The following is a 19150-nucleotide window of genomic DNA, read 5'->3' on the forward strand; positions in this document are numbered from 1 at the left end:
ATAATAAAGATTTTTTTTCTAGGGCTGCTGGCACAAGGGGTTAAGTCTCAGTACTATGAAGCTGTTGCCAGCCACTGTGGCACGAGTTTGATCCCCAGCCAGGGAGGTGACCCACATGGCACAGCAGACCTCTCCTGTCTCTCCCACTGCTCCCCTCAGCAGTGTATTTCAGTAGATCTGCCTGTCTGCTCCCTACTCTTTCTCTAATGCATTCTCTCACCCGCCCCCCACCCCACCTCTGGCCTGCATCCCAGCTCTTGTATGCATAAATAAATAAATAAATATTTTAAAAAATAAAGATCTTTTCTAGTGGACTTATAATATTCACAATACTTATATTTATATTCCTTAATAATGTTCTAGGAAACACAATTTACACATTTCATCATCCTACCTTCTCTGAGAATAGTCTTCTAAATAGACAATTTCCTAATGTCTAACTAAATTCTGCAAGAATTTTGAAATACTGGAACATGTAACTTTATGCTAATGTTTGTGGACTAACTACTGTAGGAAAGCAGAAATGATTAACATATGACATAATAGCCACTTCTACTTCCCCCACCCAATCTCTTCCCAGGCCTCATAATTAGTCCTGTCACTCGTTCCCATTTAGCCTGGAATTTATCCTCAAGTCATTTTCAACACAGTATTCCATAAGTCCCTTTTAATTACATCACTTATTCATTTTACAAATATTACTGGATTCTTAGTGTGTGCCAGGCACTGTACTAGGGAAGGCATATTGCAGATAAGAGTAATTAAGGAAGACATGCACTTTGCCCTCGTAGAGCTTACATCAACAATTGATTTGACACCTATAGTAATGGTTATCTGCCATAGAGTAGAAGTAGAAATAATTCTAAATAGCTGAGTTTTTCTTCCATTAAACAAAGGGATTGAAGCAGATGGGTTCTGCACTCACTACCTAGTAGCCTCATTAACCCAAGAAGTCCACTGAATAGTGGAGAAGTTACATATGAAAACAGCTGGATGTTATTTTTTAGGAAAAAAAAGGAAGTGATCTTTTATTCACTTATGTGTTTGATACATAATTCAGACTTTGATAAATCACAGGAGAAAGTTTTATGAGAATTTTAGGATGAATGAATTTTCCCCCACTTCCCTAGTGAGACAATGTTTTCTTTCCTCCACAAGTGCCAGAAAGAACATAATATGCTATGTGGAACAAGAAAAAAAGAACAGATGGCTCAATAGGATTTTTTTCTACTACTATCAAACTTTTTGTCTGCTTTCTCCCTGAACTGCAAAAGGACCTCTCTGAAAGTCTCTTTCTTTAATCCCGCCCCCTTTCCTGCACCCTCCCTCAGCCAACCTGCCTCCTACTCTTCCCTCATAAAAGTGGACCAACTTCTCCAAGTAAACATCCCTGCACATCTTCCTCTTATTTTTAAGTCGAGACTATGATGGGGAGCAGCCAAAAAGTTGTCTTCTCTAATTATCTAGCCCTTGGGAGAGTGCAAAATGCCAAAATAGGAGTTTGGAAGAGCAGGAGCATAAAGGTGGCTCAGTCAAAATCAGGCTGATAAGAGATAAAAAGCTAATACTGCCAATATCATATAACCACTCTACTTCTAGACAAATCCTGAATCTAGAGAATTACATTATTATGCTCAGGTAAAATATTGTCTATTTGCCTTATTTCAAAAATTTAAAAGACTCCCACCAAAATGTAATTCTGTTGTACTGCTTCCTAAGCAAACACCAGTTTGAGAGCTCACTGGGAGCCAGGCCCACAGTGTATAATAGGCTGTTGATACTGATGGTTGCTGGCTTTGTTTCTTTAACCTGATTTTGTGCCTGAGGTGCCTACTAATTTCACTTTATGTTCTCTAGAGCCTCTTTTATTTTTTAATCCCTCTCAACAAGTTTTAGAAATTGGCTGAAACTAAACGAGAGTGAAATGATACACGCATTTTCCTTATTCTTTCCCAGCGATTCTTTTTTACTGTCAATTTAATTTCTTTAAGGATTTTGTTTTCTTCCCTCTGAATATTACTTTAATTGTTCATTATCTAAAGACGGAAAATGATACCATGCAATTAATGATTATGAATTATGAAAACATGATTCATTTTACCTTTCACCCTTTTTTGCTACATGATGTGTCAATTCTTATATCATAATGTTTGCTTAGTGAACATGAACTAATACAACATCATCAACTGGAACATTTGTAACATTCTTGAGACAATAGCAACATTACATTTATGAATTTAGCAGGAAGAACAAGATTTTTACAGTTCTAACATGTAAAAGAATGCAGCTGTGTAAAAAAAAAAAACCCAGAAAAGTCATATATTCTGTTTTGGACTTCTCAATAATTAAGAAACAACTGAAATCTTGAGTTTTCATTTCATATATCTTGAGTTTCATGCATCCAACTATGGGCCAGACACTATTCTAGGAGCTAAAGTGATAAACAAAATAGACAAAAGTCTCATCCTTCAGGGAGCATACATACACCTGACTGGGTCTTAAAAATCCTAGTTTTTGAGTTTGAAACTAAAAACGCAGTCCATTAGCTTCTAAGGTAGAATCCTTTCCTGGAGTATTTCCTGAATTCACGCTCATTCTACAATGGATCATGGTGGATTTATGATCCACTGCAAAGCGATGGCAAACAGAACATAGAAAATGGAGGTCTTACCATTAATAAATATATAGATTGTAGATTCTGTTTTCTTCTTCTTTGAGGCAGGTATAGATAGATATTTGCAGCTATAGAAGCCAGTGTGGCTTGCCTGAGCTGTGTTCAACATCAAAGTACTGCAGAACTGTTTGCCATTCCTTCCACAGGCAGATTCAGTTATGCTCAGCCTTTTGCTCTCCTCACTCACCCTTTCAGGCAAAGACCAGGAATGGGCTGCATCCCCCCTGCAATCAGATGAGAAACAGTTATGATGGAGGCCAGTTCCTATGCATCCATTTCACTAGAAAACACTATCCTGAGATCCTTTCTTTAAAAAAAAAAAAAAGATTTATTTTATTTATTTATGCATAAAAGAGCTAGGGTATAGGCCAGAGGTGCTGGAATGGGGGTGAGAGGATTCACCAGAGACAGAATGGGGAGCAGAACAGGCAGGCTGAAATACACAGTGGGCAAGACAGGAGAGGTCTGCTGCCCCAGTGGTCAGCTCCCTGGCAGGGGATCGAACTATAATGCTGAGATTTAACCCCTTGCACCACCAGGGAGGCCCCTGAGATCCTTTCTTAAGTAGTCATCTTTCCAGAAAAGCAAGACATGTAGAAAGGCTTTTAAATAACTCAGAATAAACATGCAGAAGTGTTGGGAGCACCCCTTTGCATTTCCCTTTGAGTAAGACATTCTCTCTGTTGGTGAGTTACACCCCATCAGAAGCTGCATACCTGTGGCCTGCCTTCTGTGGGTCTGCACACCGAGGGTCCCTATCTTCCTTCTCTGAGAAGCTACATTTCTACTCTGCCAGGTGATGATCTTCCCTTGGGAAGGGTAACTAGGTTATCCCCAGACAAACATCGTCACTCACCTGCATTTGAGATACAGTGTCTGGCCTGCTTGCATGACGTGCTGGGTGCCTTTTAAACTCAGTTCAGGACCTTTTAATTTTGAACCTGAACTAGATCCTGGAAAACAAATTTTTAAAATGTGTAATTTGCAAATGCCCTCTGATCTATTTTCTTAAAAGTTATATCTTTCTATTAAAGTGAATGTTCAACTATAATTTGCAAGTATATTTAAGAAGTTACATCTACTACGAATTTCTTTTAACACAGTTTTTCTGGCTCAAGTCTTGCTCATGAATATCATACATCCTGTTACACTAAATGATCTAAATAATGTCCAGAGTCAACTTAGAACATTATTCAATTCATACGACCACATTAAGTACAGCAACTTCTTAAAAACTATCAGGATTAAATGTCAATATCATCCAAAATACATTTCTGATACTGAACTTCTACCAGTGTGAGATCCTCTGGTCACACAATCCTGCCTGATCTTATTTCTAAATACAAAGTATGGGTAATTTCCTGGGTTCTACATGTAACTTAGTCATTGGGTTAGCTATGACATTTTGGGTGGGTCAATTTTTCAGAAGTAGTTTCTTTACTTGGAAAACTAATTATAGAATCGAAATCAGTGTAGGGGCCATTTAGTTTGTCTTACATAACCTTTAAGTTCCTGCTACAACGGAACAGAAAAAAATGAAACTATTCACTCCTATGTGGCATTTGACAAGTATATTTCATGGGAATTGCTAAGAGAATGAATCTTTTAATAATAATTTCTAAAACCTATATATTGCTATACAACACAATAATATTCATCCTAGTGATCAGCCGTTTGACTCTGGATAAGTCACCCTCTTGACAGATCTCAATTCTCTAATCTGTAAAGCAAAAGATAGAGCAAGTGATTGGATTTCTAACTTTCTATTTCTGCCATTCCCAGCCCCATGATTCTTGAAACACTGGTGCTCTAGAGAATGAGTCTTTTCTGAAGCTCTCCTCGACAAATCAGAATTGATATCAATAATGGTCTCTCCTATCTCCATGTCTCTCTCATCCCCCAGGTTTATTCCTCTTCCTTCCCCCTTCCTCACCCTACTCCTTGTTCTGCTGAGCCAGTTTCAGTGTCTAGTAAATGCAGGAGATCAGGGGTCCTGGATTAGTAGGGATAAAGGTTAGAAGGAAGGAGGAAAATGATTCTTATAGGCAAGAAAATCAAGTGTTTGGAATCAATCTCAGTGGATAATTTATAGTTAAAAATAGTTTTATTCGGTGAAATTCAAAGTAGAAGAATTTTAATGTTAGATCACTTCTGTCTTTTATCATTACCTTGAATTGAGAAACAATATTTGTTTTTACAATGCTTATTAAGAATGTATTTGGGATATATGAACATTTCTCTAAGAAAATTTCTTCCAATTCTGAAAGTTCAACATTTACAGCAAAGACTTACTAGGCAGTGACATATGAAAGGAGACCTATAAAAGGAGATATTTGTGTCAAATTCCACAGCTAAGTCTAGCAGTGTTTCCATTGGGTCCTCATACCTCCAAGAAAACTAGTCACAGTTAAAAGAGACACATTTGAAGCCTCATTTCTCCATTTACTAATGCATGGCCTGGACATTACTTAATCTGTTGCTTCTTAATATTCTCAGGTGTAAAATTGGAAAACCCACGATCCACATCCCAGGCGTGGTGGTAGATTCAACTGCTGCCTGGCATATGTGGCAGAAGTCCACTGTTGTAGACTTCTAGTGGAGTCATCTCCTCCCACTTCTGTCAGAAAAGATTTTTCCGGGTTTGCAACTACCAGGGTATTGGTATAAGCAAAATCTGCTTTTCTGTTATTTCTGGTGTTATAAGTCAATGTTTAAAAAGTAAATTTTATATATATTAGATCCTGGTATCAAATTATTATAAGAGAGTGTGATGCAATCGTTACTAATTTAAGTTAAAACTCACTGTTTGATACAGAGCCCATTGGACTATGAACCCATAGAACAGGTCTACCCATTCAGGGATCAAGGGAAATATTTTAGACTGATTCATCGATATGAGCTTGCTGAGGCAACATGTAGTTCAATCAGTGATACTTGGGAACACAAGATTTTTTCTAAAGCCATGGAAAGCTGATAACACCCTGAAAATTTTCCAGGTCAGAAGAGTGTCTGCCCTTCTATGGCAATGAACACTGGGGATTTAACTGAGCAACTGTTCATGTGCTCGAAACAATCTAACAAAGCTTGCTATGGAAAATTCTGGCATTACTTGCAGGTATCCTTGGCTTGTAAGGAGATAATGAGCTTTTTATCCAGGTGAGGTCATGGAGAAGAAGCTTCCCTTTTCACGATATGAGGTGACTCACACTGCTTGCTTTTTTTGTTTCTAAATATGTAACTGTTCCTTTATCAGCACATTAGAACAACAGTGCTCCTGACCCTCATCAGAGAGAATCTCTGACCTCTAAAAACCACTCAAATCCCAGTTGAGGGAAGTATTATATAGAGATAGAGACTGGCCTGTTAAGCTTATGCCATCTGCACGTCCTCTATGCTCCTCAGTCATCCTCCAACCACAAGACTACATAACTGAGTGCTGAAATCAGAAACTGAGGAAAATATAGCGGTATTGGAAAGTATGGGGGAAATGCTAGGAAAAATATTTTGCTGTATTTATCTCCAATGACATCAATGAATTTTGCACTGGAATGAGGAAGCAAGATTAAAATATTGATTAAAACAAAGGGAAGGAGAAGTATAAGGAAGCTATATTTCCAAATAATTGGACATTCTGAATACATCACTCTTCCTCAATTAATAGGAAACTAGACTCTCATAAAGATTAACAGAGATGCCAAGACTACAATTTAACAGGAAAGCTAACAAGGAAAAGAAGAAAGTGAAATATTTATTTCTCGAATGTTTTAAAATCACATTAAGGTTTAAAATATTTCCTTGAGGCAGATTGATGTCCATGCTCATACTTGAGTAATGAAGATTAACTAGTATTTCTTGAGCATCTCATCTGTATCAGATACTTTCCCCCTCTTCCTAGCGATAGATAGATACAGAGATAAACACAGATATCTAGATATAAAGACATAAATATGTATATGTCCATGTACACACACCCTTTCACACCACATACAACTCAGTTTGCTCTTCTTAGTAAGTAGCTCAGAGTCCCATTGTCTGTTGAGAAATAAATCCACCGGATGCTTCATGTACAAGGGTGGAGTGCCATAATTTAACGATGATTCCCCATTGTGAAACTCAGATGGGGATCAAAACTTTCCACTGTTGGCAGTGGTAGCCTAGAAGTCTGGCTTAAAAGAATTATTGTCCCCTTGTTGAACTAGGTGGTCTGGAACTATTGTTTTCATGAAAGTCAACTACAATTTAACATAAGGGGCAAATCGATCTCCTTTATAGAGGAAAATGATTATTTAAATAAAACAAAATTAAAAACTCAGTGAGACCATGGAAATGGGTTCTGTTACAGATTTCTTTATAGAAAGAAACCAATATGGTCAAGCAGTACGAGGTAATAGGTTTTAAAAACCCACATGTGAATCGTGGACCTAACTGAATATGGCACTTTGTATTATTCTTGTCCAAATATTTTCTTCATTGCTTGCCTGTTCTGTATTATCTAACAGACAGACAAAGAACTTTATGACTGACAAAAATCCCATCTCTTCCCACATGCCAAACTTCTGGTAGAAATCCCATACACAGGCTGTTCTAAAAGGCCACTCTCTGTTTCCCACCTTCATTTCTTTAAGCAATATGGAATGCTTTCTCTGACTTCAATGGGAAGAGTAAGTGACATTCCAAGTAAAGTGCAACTTTGCAGTTAAATACAAAGCCCAAATGATGGAGGCTCTTTCTTCCAAGCTACCCAAAAGAATAAATTCCCCCTGTAGGTCATTATGAACCAAACCTCCTTGTCCATTACTTTTAGACTGAGAAGATTTATTCAAGGCCTGCCTAAAATCAGCTCTACAAAATTGCCATTTTTATTGAACAGGGTGAAAACTGTGTTCTTACTAGATGAATACAACTTTAAGACAAGTGCCTTAGCACCTATTCCTTCTTGATGTCATCCCTTTACCCTTACTATATTGAAATCAAAGGGTTATTCTCTATAAGAAAGGAAACTTGGGCTTCCCTGGTGACGCAGGGGTTTAGATGCAACCTATGAAGCTATCTGCAGCCACTACAACACAAGTTCGATCCCCAGCCAGGGAGCTACCCACATGGCGCATCTCCTGATGCACCCACTGTTCCCCTCAGCATGTATTTCAGTCAGTCTGCCTGTTCTGTTCCCCACTCTGTCTCTGGTGAATCCTCTCACCCCCTCACACCTCTGGCCTGTACCCCAGTTTTTGCATGCATAAATAAATAAATCTTAAAAAAAATATTAAAAAAATTTTAAAAAGAAAGGAAACTTATTCAAATACAAGCCACGAAAATTCTATGTTATTCCATTTTTAATGCACAGTCATTTATCTTCGCAGCTCTGCTAACTAGCTAGCTCTTCTGTTGTCATGGGCAAGTCACTTTAAGTCAAATTGTTCATCTGTCAACAAAGGCAGGGCTGGACTTAGATTTTTATAATCCTTTCCAACTTAAAACTTCCATAATTCTGAAATCATACTTGTAATTGATAAAAATGTACAAGTTAGAAATCACATTTAAAACACTTATGACTAGGAGACAAATACCTAATTTTAAAAATGGGCAAATATCTGAATACACATTTTTCCAAAGAAAATATAAAAGTGATTGATAAGCACATGAAAAGATGCTGGACATTATTAGTCATCAAGAAAGTGCAAAAATAGCACTGTGAGGTACCACTTTTTTTTAAATAAAAAAGAGAGGGCCTCCCTGGGTTGCCCAGTGGTTGAGTGCTGGGCTGCGAAGCTGCCCGCAGCTTCTGCAGAGCCAGTTCAATCCCAGGCCACCGGCGAGGGTCCCACATGGTGCGCAGACCTCTCCTGCCATGCCCGCTGCTCCCCTCAACAGTGTACTTCATCAGTCTGCCTATTCTGTTCCCTGCTCTGGCTCTGGTGAATTCTCTCACCCTCCTATGCTTCTGACTGTACCCAGTGCTTGTATAAATAAATAAATAAATCTTTAAATAAATAAATAAGAGAGAAAGTAACAACTGTTGGTGAAGATGTAGAGAAACTGGAGTAATCTATATTGCTAGTAGGACTGTAAAATGGTGGAATCACTTTGAAAAATGGTGTGGCACTTCTTCAAATGGTTAAAAGTAGAGCTAAACATAATTTAAACATTGGATTCAGCATTTCCACTCCTAGGTATCTACCTATGAGAACAAACATCACGTAAAAACTTGTACACAAAGGTTCATAACAGCTTTCCTCATAATGGCCCGAAAAATAGAAACAACCAAAATGTCCACCAATGATAAATGGACAAACAAAATGTAGCACATCCATACAATGGAATATTATTTGACAATAAAAAGGAATGAAGTGCTGATGTATGCTACAATACATAGAACACTGGAAAACATTATATTGTACAGAGACAAGACCATGTGAGGACACAGCCAGAAAGGTGGCTGTCTGAAAGTCACTGCAAAAGGTCTCAGCGAAATCAAACCTGCTTACACTACACCTTGAACTTGGACTTCTAGTTTCCAGAAACATGAAAAAATAAAGCTTTCTTGCTTGGAAAAAAGAAAGAAATTATGCTAAATAGAAGAAGATAGTCACAAAAGGCCCCACATTATTTGATTCCATTTATATAATATATCCAAAACAGGCAAATGTAAGGAAACAGAAATTAGATTAGTGGGGCTGGGGGAAGAAATGAAGGGGAATGGAGACCAGAAACTAATAATGAGCATGGGATTTCTTGGGGTGATGAAATATTCTAAGATTAGATAGTTGTGATGGTCATACAGTTCTATGAATTATTAAAAACTGGGGTGGAGAAAAAGAAAAAAATTAAAACCCATCAAATTATAAAATTTAAATTTGTGAGTTTCATGGTATACGAGTTTTATCTCAAGCTGTTACTAAACAACAACAACAGTCCTATGACTAATCACAAAGTTCAAGACCTAGAATATCTGGTGAATCCTCTCACCCCCTTCCTCCATCTATGGCCTGTACCCCAGCTCTTATATGCATAAATTAATAAATAATCTTTTAAAAAATGTTTTAGAAGGCTGATTATAGAGAAAAAATTTATTTGTTGTGTTCAATGACATCACTATATATGTACGAGACAGTTTTCAAACATATTGCAAGAAAATCATTGCTCTCCCAAATTATGATAGTTTAAATTTAATTTAATAATTTAAAATCACTTTTAATTGCATATTTTGAATTGTAAATTGGAATTTAAACTGAGTCACATTGCAAATTATGTTATTGGAATTCTGTGAAATCTACTGGTGTTTCCTTTTATATAAAGATTATTGATTTCTAATTTATTTGTAACAGAAAGCTTTGTATATTATATTCATTTCAAATAAGAATCATCTGTCTTTGATTTTTACAAACCATGTTTTCAATAGTACGTAATCCTACATGATAAATGGCCTCTTTATCTAATATAAATCCCCAAGTATCAAGTTTCTAAAATTTGATTTTAAGACCCGAAGTTTTTAACCAAGGTTATATGAGGTTAATTAAAATAATTCATAAAACAGATATTCTTTCTTCAATATGTAGCTGTTTAAAAGCTTAAGTCTCATACTACATCTCATAGAATCTTTTCGGTTGGTGGCAAAGAGAAAAGTTAAGAACCAACTTTCTAGAAATGACCAACCTTTTTGTTTGAGGTGCTAATTTGTACAGGGCTCTAGTACTAAATAAAAAGTTAAATATTGGTCTTAAACTCTCTCTTGAACCTTTATTTGAGTATTTATCAGATAATATGAAGTGCGCATTGTAACTTAATGGGCCAGTTAGCATGACTCCTTTGGTGAACTGGACCCCAGCTAGGCCCAAAGACACCACACTTTGATGGAAGACATGATGTGTTTTTACCCCTGTGGAGAAAGACCAGCGTGTCCATGTCCCATCTACCAACAGACCAAGTTGAATCTGGGAGAGCCATGAGGATTTGTATGGCAGGAGCATAACTTGAATCCCATTATTACCCATAATATGAGCTTTAAAAATATTATTTCCAGGGAAGGGTTTGAAAAAAAAATTACTTCCTCTTCCATACCACTGGCCTAAATTCCAGGAAGACCCTAAAAAAATGAACAGATGTTTAGACAAATACATGCACACATGCTCAGCCACCTACATGAGGCACATGCTTCTCTCTCTGAAAATGTCAAGTTTGTTTCAGGTGTGGTGGGGAGGTGGGTACTGAAATGAAAGAGGTTTTGGTGTATGTTTTAATTGCATTATCTATTCTCGCAGGCATAGGCAAAGTCCTATCTCATAGAATTGACTTGTGTTCTGCCACAGCACGAAGTTCTCACTGTTGACTAATCCCCTATGTAGATACGATTGGGACTTTTTGGTGGGCATTTTTGATTAGGGTACATGTGTTATTGACCTTCAGGATCCATAAAGGAGTGAACATTTAGGTAGTTGTTTTCCAGCAACAGTTTATCTAATTTGTACAAAGTTGATAATCCCAGGGCTTGTTATTTCCCTTTGCATCTTTGCATTATGCTAAACTCACTATTTTACCCCACACAAACCTACAAAAACAATTGCATTGACTTGTTTTTGAATTTTCACTATGCTAAGTAATCCACAAACCATTAGATTTGAAACATGACATATCTAATCTCCATGGCTTACCATAAAAATTTAGTCACTTATATATCAGTTATGTCTTCAATTTGAGGTGAAAAAAGTTAAAAATTTATTTAAATGTTTAATTTCAACATTAAGCAAGGCATTACCCTAGGGAAAAATGTGTTTGAATGAATTTGCTGTAATTTATTTCAAAGCTGTTTTACAATCCAAATTTTATTTGTCAGTCAACAAAATCCATAAATAGCCTTTGCAGCAATTGGCACAAAGGACACCACACTATTAGCTAATGAGATGACTTTTGTCAAAAGAATGAGAACAGTCTTCATATTCTGCATGCCTACATAGGTGACATCACTCATTTTTCCTTTAACTTTATAAAAGTTATTTAAAAGAAAAATGTCTGTGTGGTTTAAGATGCTTACCATGCCTTACTAGAGAAAGGCATTCTAGTCGCATTGACATTCCTACAGTCAATGTTTACAAGGGGACACATCTTCAGTGTATCCCTTGGAGCTTTTTACTTGACACTGGCTTCTTGGAGGGTCATGGTTTAACAGGGTACATTCATTTATCAAGAGGTCTGTCACCAGGCTACCCTCAGGAGCCTACCCTCCCAATGACCTGTGCCCAGGCACAACTCTTTTTCATGTGAGATCAGAGTTAATTAAGGTTGGTCAGTGAGAAATCTCCTGCTGACCAAGGAATTACCTTTTCCCAAAAAAATGCTCTACTCCTACACCACTGTTCTTTTATTGAAGGAATTCAAAAGCTACCTCCATTAAATTTACCCTCCAATGTCATGGAAGTTATCTGAACTGCCTGGAGCAAGGGTCAAAATCTGGTTGACAGGACATGAGACTTAGCTCCTAAAATATTCAGCAGAGAAGTCTGCTAAGAACTTCCTCTGGCTATGCAAAGGGAGGTATGGAGAAGAAATGATTTTTGTACCCTAAAAATGCATATAACACAAATTTGCCTGTTAGGCAAGACTTGGACACATCTATGTTTATCAATACCAGAAAACAAGAATTGCAATTCAAGCACCCTCTTCACTGACTTATGTTCTCACCCAGTGTTACTGTTCAGAGGGCTGTGGGCAAACCGGGACTGATGCCATCTCCTATAGACTGGATCCTAATCACCCTAATGTTATGTTACCATTCATATGGATTTTCAAATTACTTCAAGCCAGGATATATAAATTTTCTTTTCTTTTTTTTTTAATTTTTGTGTAGAAGAACTTGGGTGTAGGCTAGAGGTGCGGAGGGTGACAGGATTCACCAGGGACAAGAGTGGGGTGCAGAACAGGCAGATTTATTGAAACACACTGCTGAGGGGAGCAGCGGATGAGACAGGAGAGGTCTGCTGTGGTAGATGTGGATTAGCTCCTTGGCCGGGTATTAAACTCAGGCCATAGAGGTGATAGCACTGAAACTTAACCCCTAGGCCACTAGGGAGGCCCTATATTAATTTTCAGATTATAAGTACCTGAAAAAGAGATTGTTCTGTAGATGTAAAATTGCAATAAACACACAATAAATCCAAGATTAAACACTTGGTTTAATGGAAGTAACTGATTTTTTGTTTCTCCATTTAATCTTTCACCATTAATGCATACTTCGCAGAATCCTTGTGCTCTATGATGACCCAGTATCAACTCAGTAATACAATGCTTATAGCTGAAAGAGCATTTGGATTGAATTATAGTATTAGGAACAGTAGTAATATTAACAAAATGCTCAAACTGCCCTAACATTAGCCTAATATTTTTAAAGATTTTATTTATTTTTCTGTAGAAGAACTGGGGTGTAGACTAGAGGTGGGGGAGGTGTTAAATGATTCACCAAAGACAGAGTGGGGAGCAGAACAGGCAAATCTACTGAAATACACTGCTAAGGGGAGCAGCAGGCGGGACAGGAGGACATCATGTGTGTTAGCTCCCTGGCTGAGGACTGAACTCAGGATGTCACAGTGGTAGCACTGAGACTTAACTCGTAGGCCACCAGGGAGGCCCCTTCTGTGTTCTTTTTCTTTTTCTTTTTTTAAAAAATTTATTTATTTATGCATACAAGAGCTGGGGTACAGGCCAGAGATGTGGTGGGTGAGAGGATTCACCAGAGATAGAGTGGGGAGCAGAACAGGCAGATGTACTGAAATACACTGCTGAGGGGAGCAGTGGGCAAGGCAGGAGAGGTCTGCTGCACCATGTGGGTCGCCTCCCTGGCCAGGGATCGAACTCTTGCAGTAGTGGCTGCGGATAGCTTCAAAATGCTGTGTCTTAACCTTTTGCGCCACCAGAGAGGGCTCTTCTGTGTTCTTTTTAAATAAACAATTATTAGTCTGGAAGCTTAGGACAGTATGAATGTGATCCATTTTAAAACCTTAAAGTTTTGGGCCTCCCTGGTGGTGCAGCAGTTGAGCGCTGGGTTGCAAAGCTGCCTGCAGCTTCTGCGGCACTGGTTCGATCCCCGGCTGCTCCCCGGCCACCGGAAGAGGGTCCCACATGGCGCGCAGACCTCTCCTGCCGCCCGCTGCTCCCCTCAGCAGTGTCCTTCGGTCCTTCTGCCTGCTCTGCTCCCCGCTCTGGCTCTGGTGAATTCTCTCACCCTCCCGCGCTTCTGACTGTACCCAGTGCTTGTTTAAATCAATCAATCAATCAATCTTTAAAAAAATGTAGACTTTAAAAAAAAAAAAACAGCACATCTTAAAAAAATAAAAATAAAAAAATAAAACCTTAAAGTTTTCCCTATTCTATGTGTTACTAGGATTACTGTTCTGTCTACAACCAATATTTTATCAAATACTGTGTCCATTATTGCTCGATGCTGAAGTTCCAAGCACCTATGGAGACACATGGATCTCTGTGGGCCACCTTAGAAAGAAAAGCATCACAGAGAGATTCTAGGATATGCTTAACTAGTTCAATATTGGAGCTTACCATGTAATGATTGAAACTTAGGAAGGGAACTGGCCTATTAATATCTTACTCTTTTCTAACTTCTTATGTTTCTGTCCATTCTAAACCATAGGATTATGATTAAATAGAATCTCTTCAAAATAGTTAAGTAATTACACTAATGTAATTTTTATTCTAAATTTGATTCCCTGTTTTTCAAAACAAATACACAGCACAGTTATAAACAATTAGCTTTTTTTAAAAATAATACTTTTTTAATCTAAAACAACTGTACACCAAGTTATTTTTTAATCCTAAAAAGATGTAATTCATTTAAAAGTACAAAACAAATGTAACTACTTATGTGCTAACAAAATAATTGTGTAAAACTTGGCTTCATTGTTGTCATTTAAAGTAGAGCCCAAACAGTGTTAGTCAAGGTAAAAAAAAAAAAAGTAATAGGAAATTGGAACTTTTAAATTTTAGTGTAGCCACTGCCTATAACGTATCATGTTACACAGATAAACCTTAGGTTCTCAGTTTTTTCTTTCTGGAAAAAAAAAAAAGGCACATCTCATGGAGCTGAAATATTGTGATGCTCTTCAGTAACCATAAAAAAATGCATTATTCTGATGTTTTAATTTTGAATCCAAAAATGCCTTTAAAAATTATAAAATAAAATGAAGAAGGCAAGTAAGCAGGAAGGCAGGGTGAGTGTGCACCCTAACATTCTGGCAAGAAAAGATTCATGCAAGAATCTTGAGACATTAATATAGCTAACCCAATGTTTGGGCTATTCTTTTTTTCGAAAGAAAGACTTATTTTATTTATTTATGCATACAAGAACTGGGGTGCAGGCCAGAGTTGCGAGGGTGAGAGGATTCACCAGAGACCGAGTGGGGAGCAGAACAGGTGGATCAACTGAAACACTGCTGAGGGGAGCAGTGGGGGAAACAGGAGAGCTCTGCTATGCCCTGTGGGTCAGCTCCCTCACTGGAGATGGAACTCATGCTGCAGTAGCTGCGGACAGCTTCATAGTACTGAGACTTAATTCCTTGTACCACCAGGGAGGCCCCTGTGCTATTCTTTTTATATATTCTTTGACTTACAAATAATAACAGAAGGCCATTTGTTTTGTATATCAAAGTACAGGAGAAATATAACAAGACTGGGCAGCTGAGTGTGGTCAAGATCTCGTGTTAATTTTAAGCTTATTCTACATCAGTTTATGAAATCTAAATTATATAGAAAACACTTCTGGAATACTCTAAAGTGTCTATAATGGAGATACTTTATAAAATCACTCACTAATAATGAAAGTTGAGAGATCTCTGTGTTTGTAACCAGTAACATATACAGACCTTCTGACCTTTAAGATTTAAGTGGCCAAGAGTGAGCAATCAAGTTATCCATCTTAGGGGAATTGAGTTTTTGAAAGCAACGATAGCATACTTTCCAAGGCTCATTAAACACTATTCTTAGCCATTGTGTTTCTACTGTCAAAATTAGTTTCCTTCTAAATTAAACAATTTGAAATACAATCGCTTTTCATTACACATATTTTGACAACTAATCCTGCTAGACAATGGGATGGACATGTCCACTGAACTGTTCTTTAAAATTTGGACTCCTGGGCCTCCTTGGTAGTGCAACAGGTTAAGCACCTCACTATGAAGCAATCTACAGCCTCTGCAGCACAAGTTCAATCCCGTGGCCGGCAGGGAGCAACCCACATGGAGCAGCAGACCTCTCCTGTCTCACCCGCTGCTCCTCTCAGTAGTGTATTTCAGTCAGTCTCCCTGTTCTGTTCCCCAATCTGTCTCTGGTGAATCCTTTCACCACCCCCACCCCCACCCCCATCTCTGGCCTGTACCCCAGCTCTTGTGTGTATAAATAAATAAATCTTAAAAAAAAAAAATTCAGGACTCCTTCAATTTTCATGTTTTCTAAGACTTGTTTAATTTACATGTTAAATATTTGTAATCACTGTGCCTTCCTAAGATTTTGTAAACTAAAAAATTCTTATCTCAAATAAAATTAATGCTATCCAACTTTTGCTCACAATCCAGTTTCTGGATGGGAAAATAACCTTCCATTGGAAGCATCCTAACTTAGCAAGAAATAATTTATTGAATCTTGTTTTCACTTACTTCAGTACATGGCCTTCCTCATGAATATCCAAGGAAGTCATTTGTACTCAAAACCTGGAGAATATTGCCATTAATTCTCAGGACGTTTTTACTCATACACTTTGACCAATCTAATTAGAACTTTGTTTCTCTGATGGAAGAAAAAACAAAGCACTGATTCCGTTGCCACTAAGCCATCAGTCCAACACGCTTTAAAATAATTTATGAACGAGCTAATTTTGGAAGACAAGACAATAGCCAGTAAGTAGAAGTTAGATAAAATCAGAGTGAAAGACTCTGTCAAGAGGTAGTGAGGTCCTCAATGTAGGAGCTGTCCCCACAAAGTTAAAACCCAGCCCCCAGGAATGAAATTGATGTACTGGGTTTATAGTTAGACTCCCAGACATGAAACTAGGAGTCTGAGAACTCTTGCCCCCCATTTATCTATTTTTCTTATCTCTATTTTACTGCCAGCCAAATCTGTTTTTTTTCCCTATTACATTCCCTATATGACTCCTTTCACCCCCTCACCTTGTTGATTTCTCTGATCTTTAACCTCAGCATTTATGCTCCCACTTGTTATTTTAAACATATGCTAAGAGAAGATTATAAAAATTAGACAAACAAGTTCTTTCTTTAAAGTGTTTATTAAGGTGGACAATATATAAATATATATATAATTTTATACTTATAAAATACTTTCTGAATATCTGTAAAATGGCATTGTATTTGTGTGTTATCCTAGGGAAGTATCGGATGTGGGGGTAGCTAACCTAGCTCAGGGAGTGAGGGACATCTCTCAGAAGAATAATGTTGAAGGTAAGACCTAAGGAATGTATGTTTGCTAAAGCAAACACTGGGGTTTCATTCTCCTCCTTCAAAGACTTTAAAATCTTTAAATCCTCTAGGTTTCATCTCTACTATCACACAATTGTTTTCTTTTACCAATTGCCCTTCAATTCTCTTGCTTCTATAACTTTGCTTTCCTTGACCTCTTTGCAGAGAGGAGAAAGCTCTATTGTCTTCTTCTACTGCTCTGGTTTACATTTTTTTTTTTTTTAGGTCTGGAATTTACCTGAATTCGCGTGCCACCGGGGGAAAAAAAATTCTACAAATGAACATTCTCAATTAGATATGTGCAGGTCACATTGTGCTTTTTGAAATTATGTTTCAAAATCATGGGAGAGGTCTGGAATGGAGATGCAGCAATGAGGGGGACAAAAGGAAATTATCAAATGCGATACATTAATCAGGACCTAACTTGTCCCTCCTTTTTTGCTTTCTTTCTACCAATGCCACGGATTGTCCAGAACCAAGAGGAAATAGTTTCCAGCCCAAAAGTTCTTGTCCAAGATGTTAAAAACATAAGCAGCTAACAGTAATGTCACTTAATATTTTTAGGTTATGTTGGTATATCTAACAATTAAGCTTCCCAACCTACTTTGTCTTTGGAAACCTTGACCAGTCAAGAATATCCCAGCAAGAGGGCTCATCTAAAAGAAATATCTCAAAAAATAGATAAAAAAAGGTGTAAAAAAATCAAATTTAAATCTAAAAGAAATATCTCCTAGGAACTATTTTTCTAATGGTTGGGTTACTTAGCTCCTCATTCTGAATCCCAAGTCTAGATTCATCCATGAGAATATGGCCAAGAATGGGGTCATTGGAACCAGAAGATGGTCCAGATGGAACAGAATATTACAGATGTGTTGGGAGACTCTTCCCCAGTTTGTGGACATATTTCTGCTAACCTCTTCTACTTTTGCTCACATAAAGTTTCTTAGAAGGTGAACCAATATGGAACCATGAGTCCTATCTGGGTCTTGGACACCCAGAGGAATGACTAGGATATGGTTTTAGTCAGTTCAATTAGCATTTATAGAGTGACTGCTATGTGCCAGACACTGTACTGCATTCACAATTGTGAAAATGGATGAGAAATAACCCTTACTCATGAAGGGCTATCAACCCTGAGCAACCTCTTAGGACATGAGTCATCTAGATGTAAATCAGGTGAATACCAAGAAATGTAGAAGCTTGTCTAAGACAACAATGTAGATCACTTCAAAACTATGTATACATTGTTTTAAAAACACATTGTTCAAGTTCCTTGCTAACATAAATGATTCTCTTTAGTAAAACTCAGTTGACTTCACAAAATAAGATACCTACTCAATGGTAAATATATAGCACAATAAAAACAACCACATTATATATTGAAATAAAATACTGGTTAATTAATGATTATTGCATGAATACCTTTTAAGTGAAAATGCTTAAAATGTTATAAAACAATTTCCTAAAATGTCTAGAATCAAGTTGGATATAAACCTAGAATGACAACTTGTTATAAAATGCCATCAGAATTAAATGATTCATGTTTTATCTCATGAAATCATAGCAGAAAACAATGTAATGTTCTCTAGCATTATAAGAATATATATTTCTTAAGAGGAGTTTCCCTTCCCACCTTCATCCTTAGCATTGTCTCAAAATGTGAGTGAATTACTCCAGCACAGTAAGCCCATGCCAATGTGCTTGAATTAAAAAACACTTGGAAAAAACAACTATTTCTACATTTCAGAACTTTACTCCTTCTAAAAAGAGATAGATCTAGGTATAGGATCACTAGGTTTAATGTTAATTCAAAAAGGTTAAAGTGAATTAAAAAGTCCTAAAAGCTAGCATTTGTATTAGTTTCTTAAATGTCCCATTTGCTTTCCAAGTGACTTTGTGTGGCAAATAGTTGGCAGAAGGTATTGTTCACTTGCCAGTTTTGAGGACAGAGAATGGGATGGGGAAGTTTTTTTTTTTCTTAAGATTTTTTTATTTATGCATACAAGAA

General features: G+C 37.3%; 1 protein-coding gene across 1 annotated transcript in view; it reads right to left on the bottom strand.

Annotated features, from left to right (window-relative positions):
- The window catches only part of FLT1 (fms related receptor tyrosine kinase 1), a 171043-nt gene that overhangs the window by 135465 nt on the left and 16428 nt on the right, over positions 1-19150 (bottom strand). The window contains exons 2-3 of the mRNA XM_037527077.2: positions 3531-3627; positions 2672-2898 (exon numbers count right to left, since the gene is read on the bottom strand). Coding sequence (XP_037382974.1) covers positions 2672-2898; positions 3531-3627 — 324 coding nt within the window. The remainder of the gene's footprint in view (positions 1-2671; positions 2899-3530; positions 3628-19150) is intronic.

Source organism: Talpa occidentalis, unplaced genomic scaffold (genome assembly GCF_014898055.3).
Source record: "Talpa occidentalis isolate TD23 unplaced genomic scaffold, MPIMG_talOcc4v2.1 talOcc4.5, whole genome shotgun sequence".
In the NCBI taxonomy this organism is placed as follows: Eukaryota; Metazoa; Chordata; class Mammalia; order Eulipotyphla; family Talpidae; genus Talpa; species Talpa occidentalis.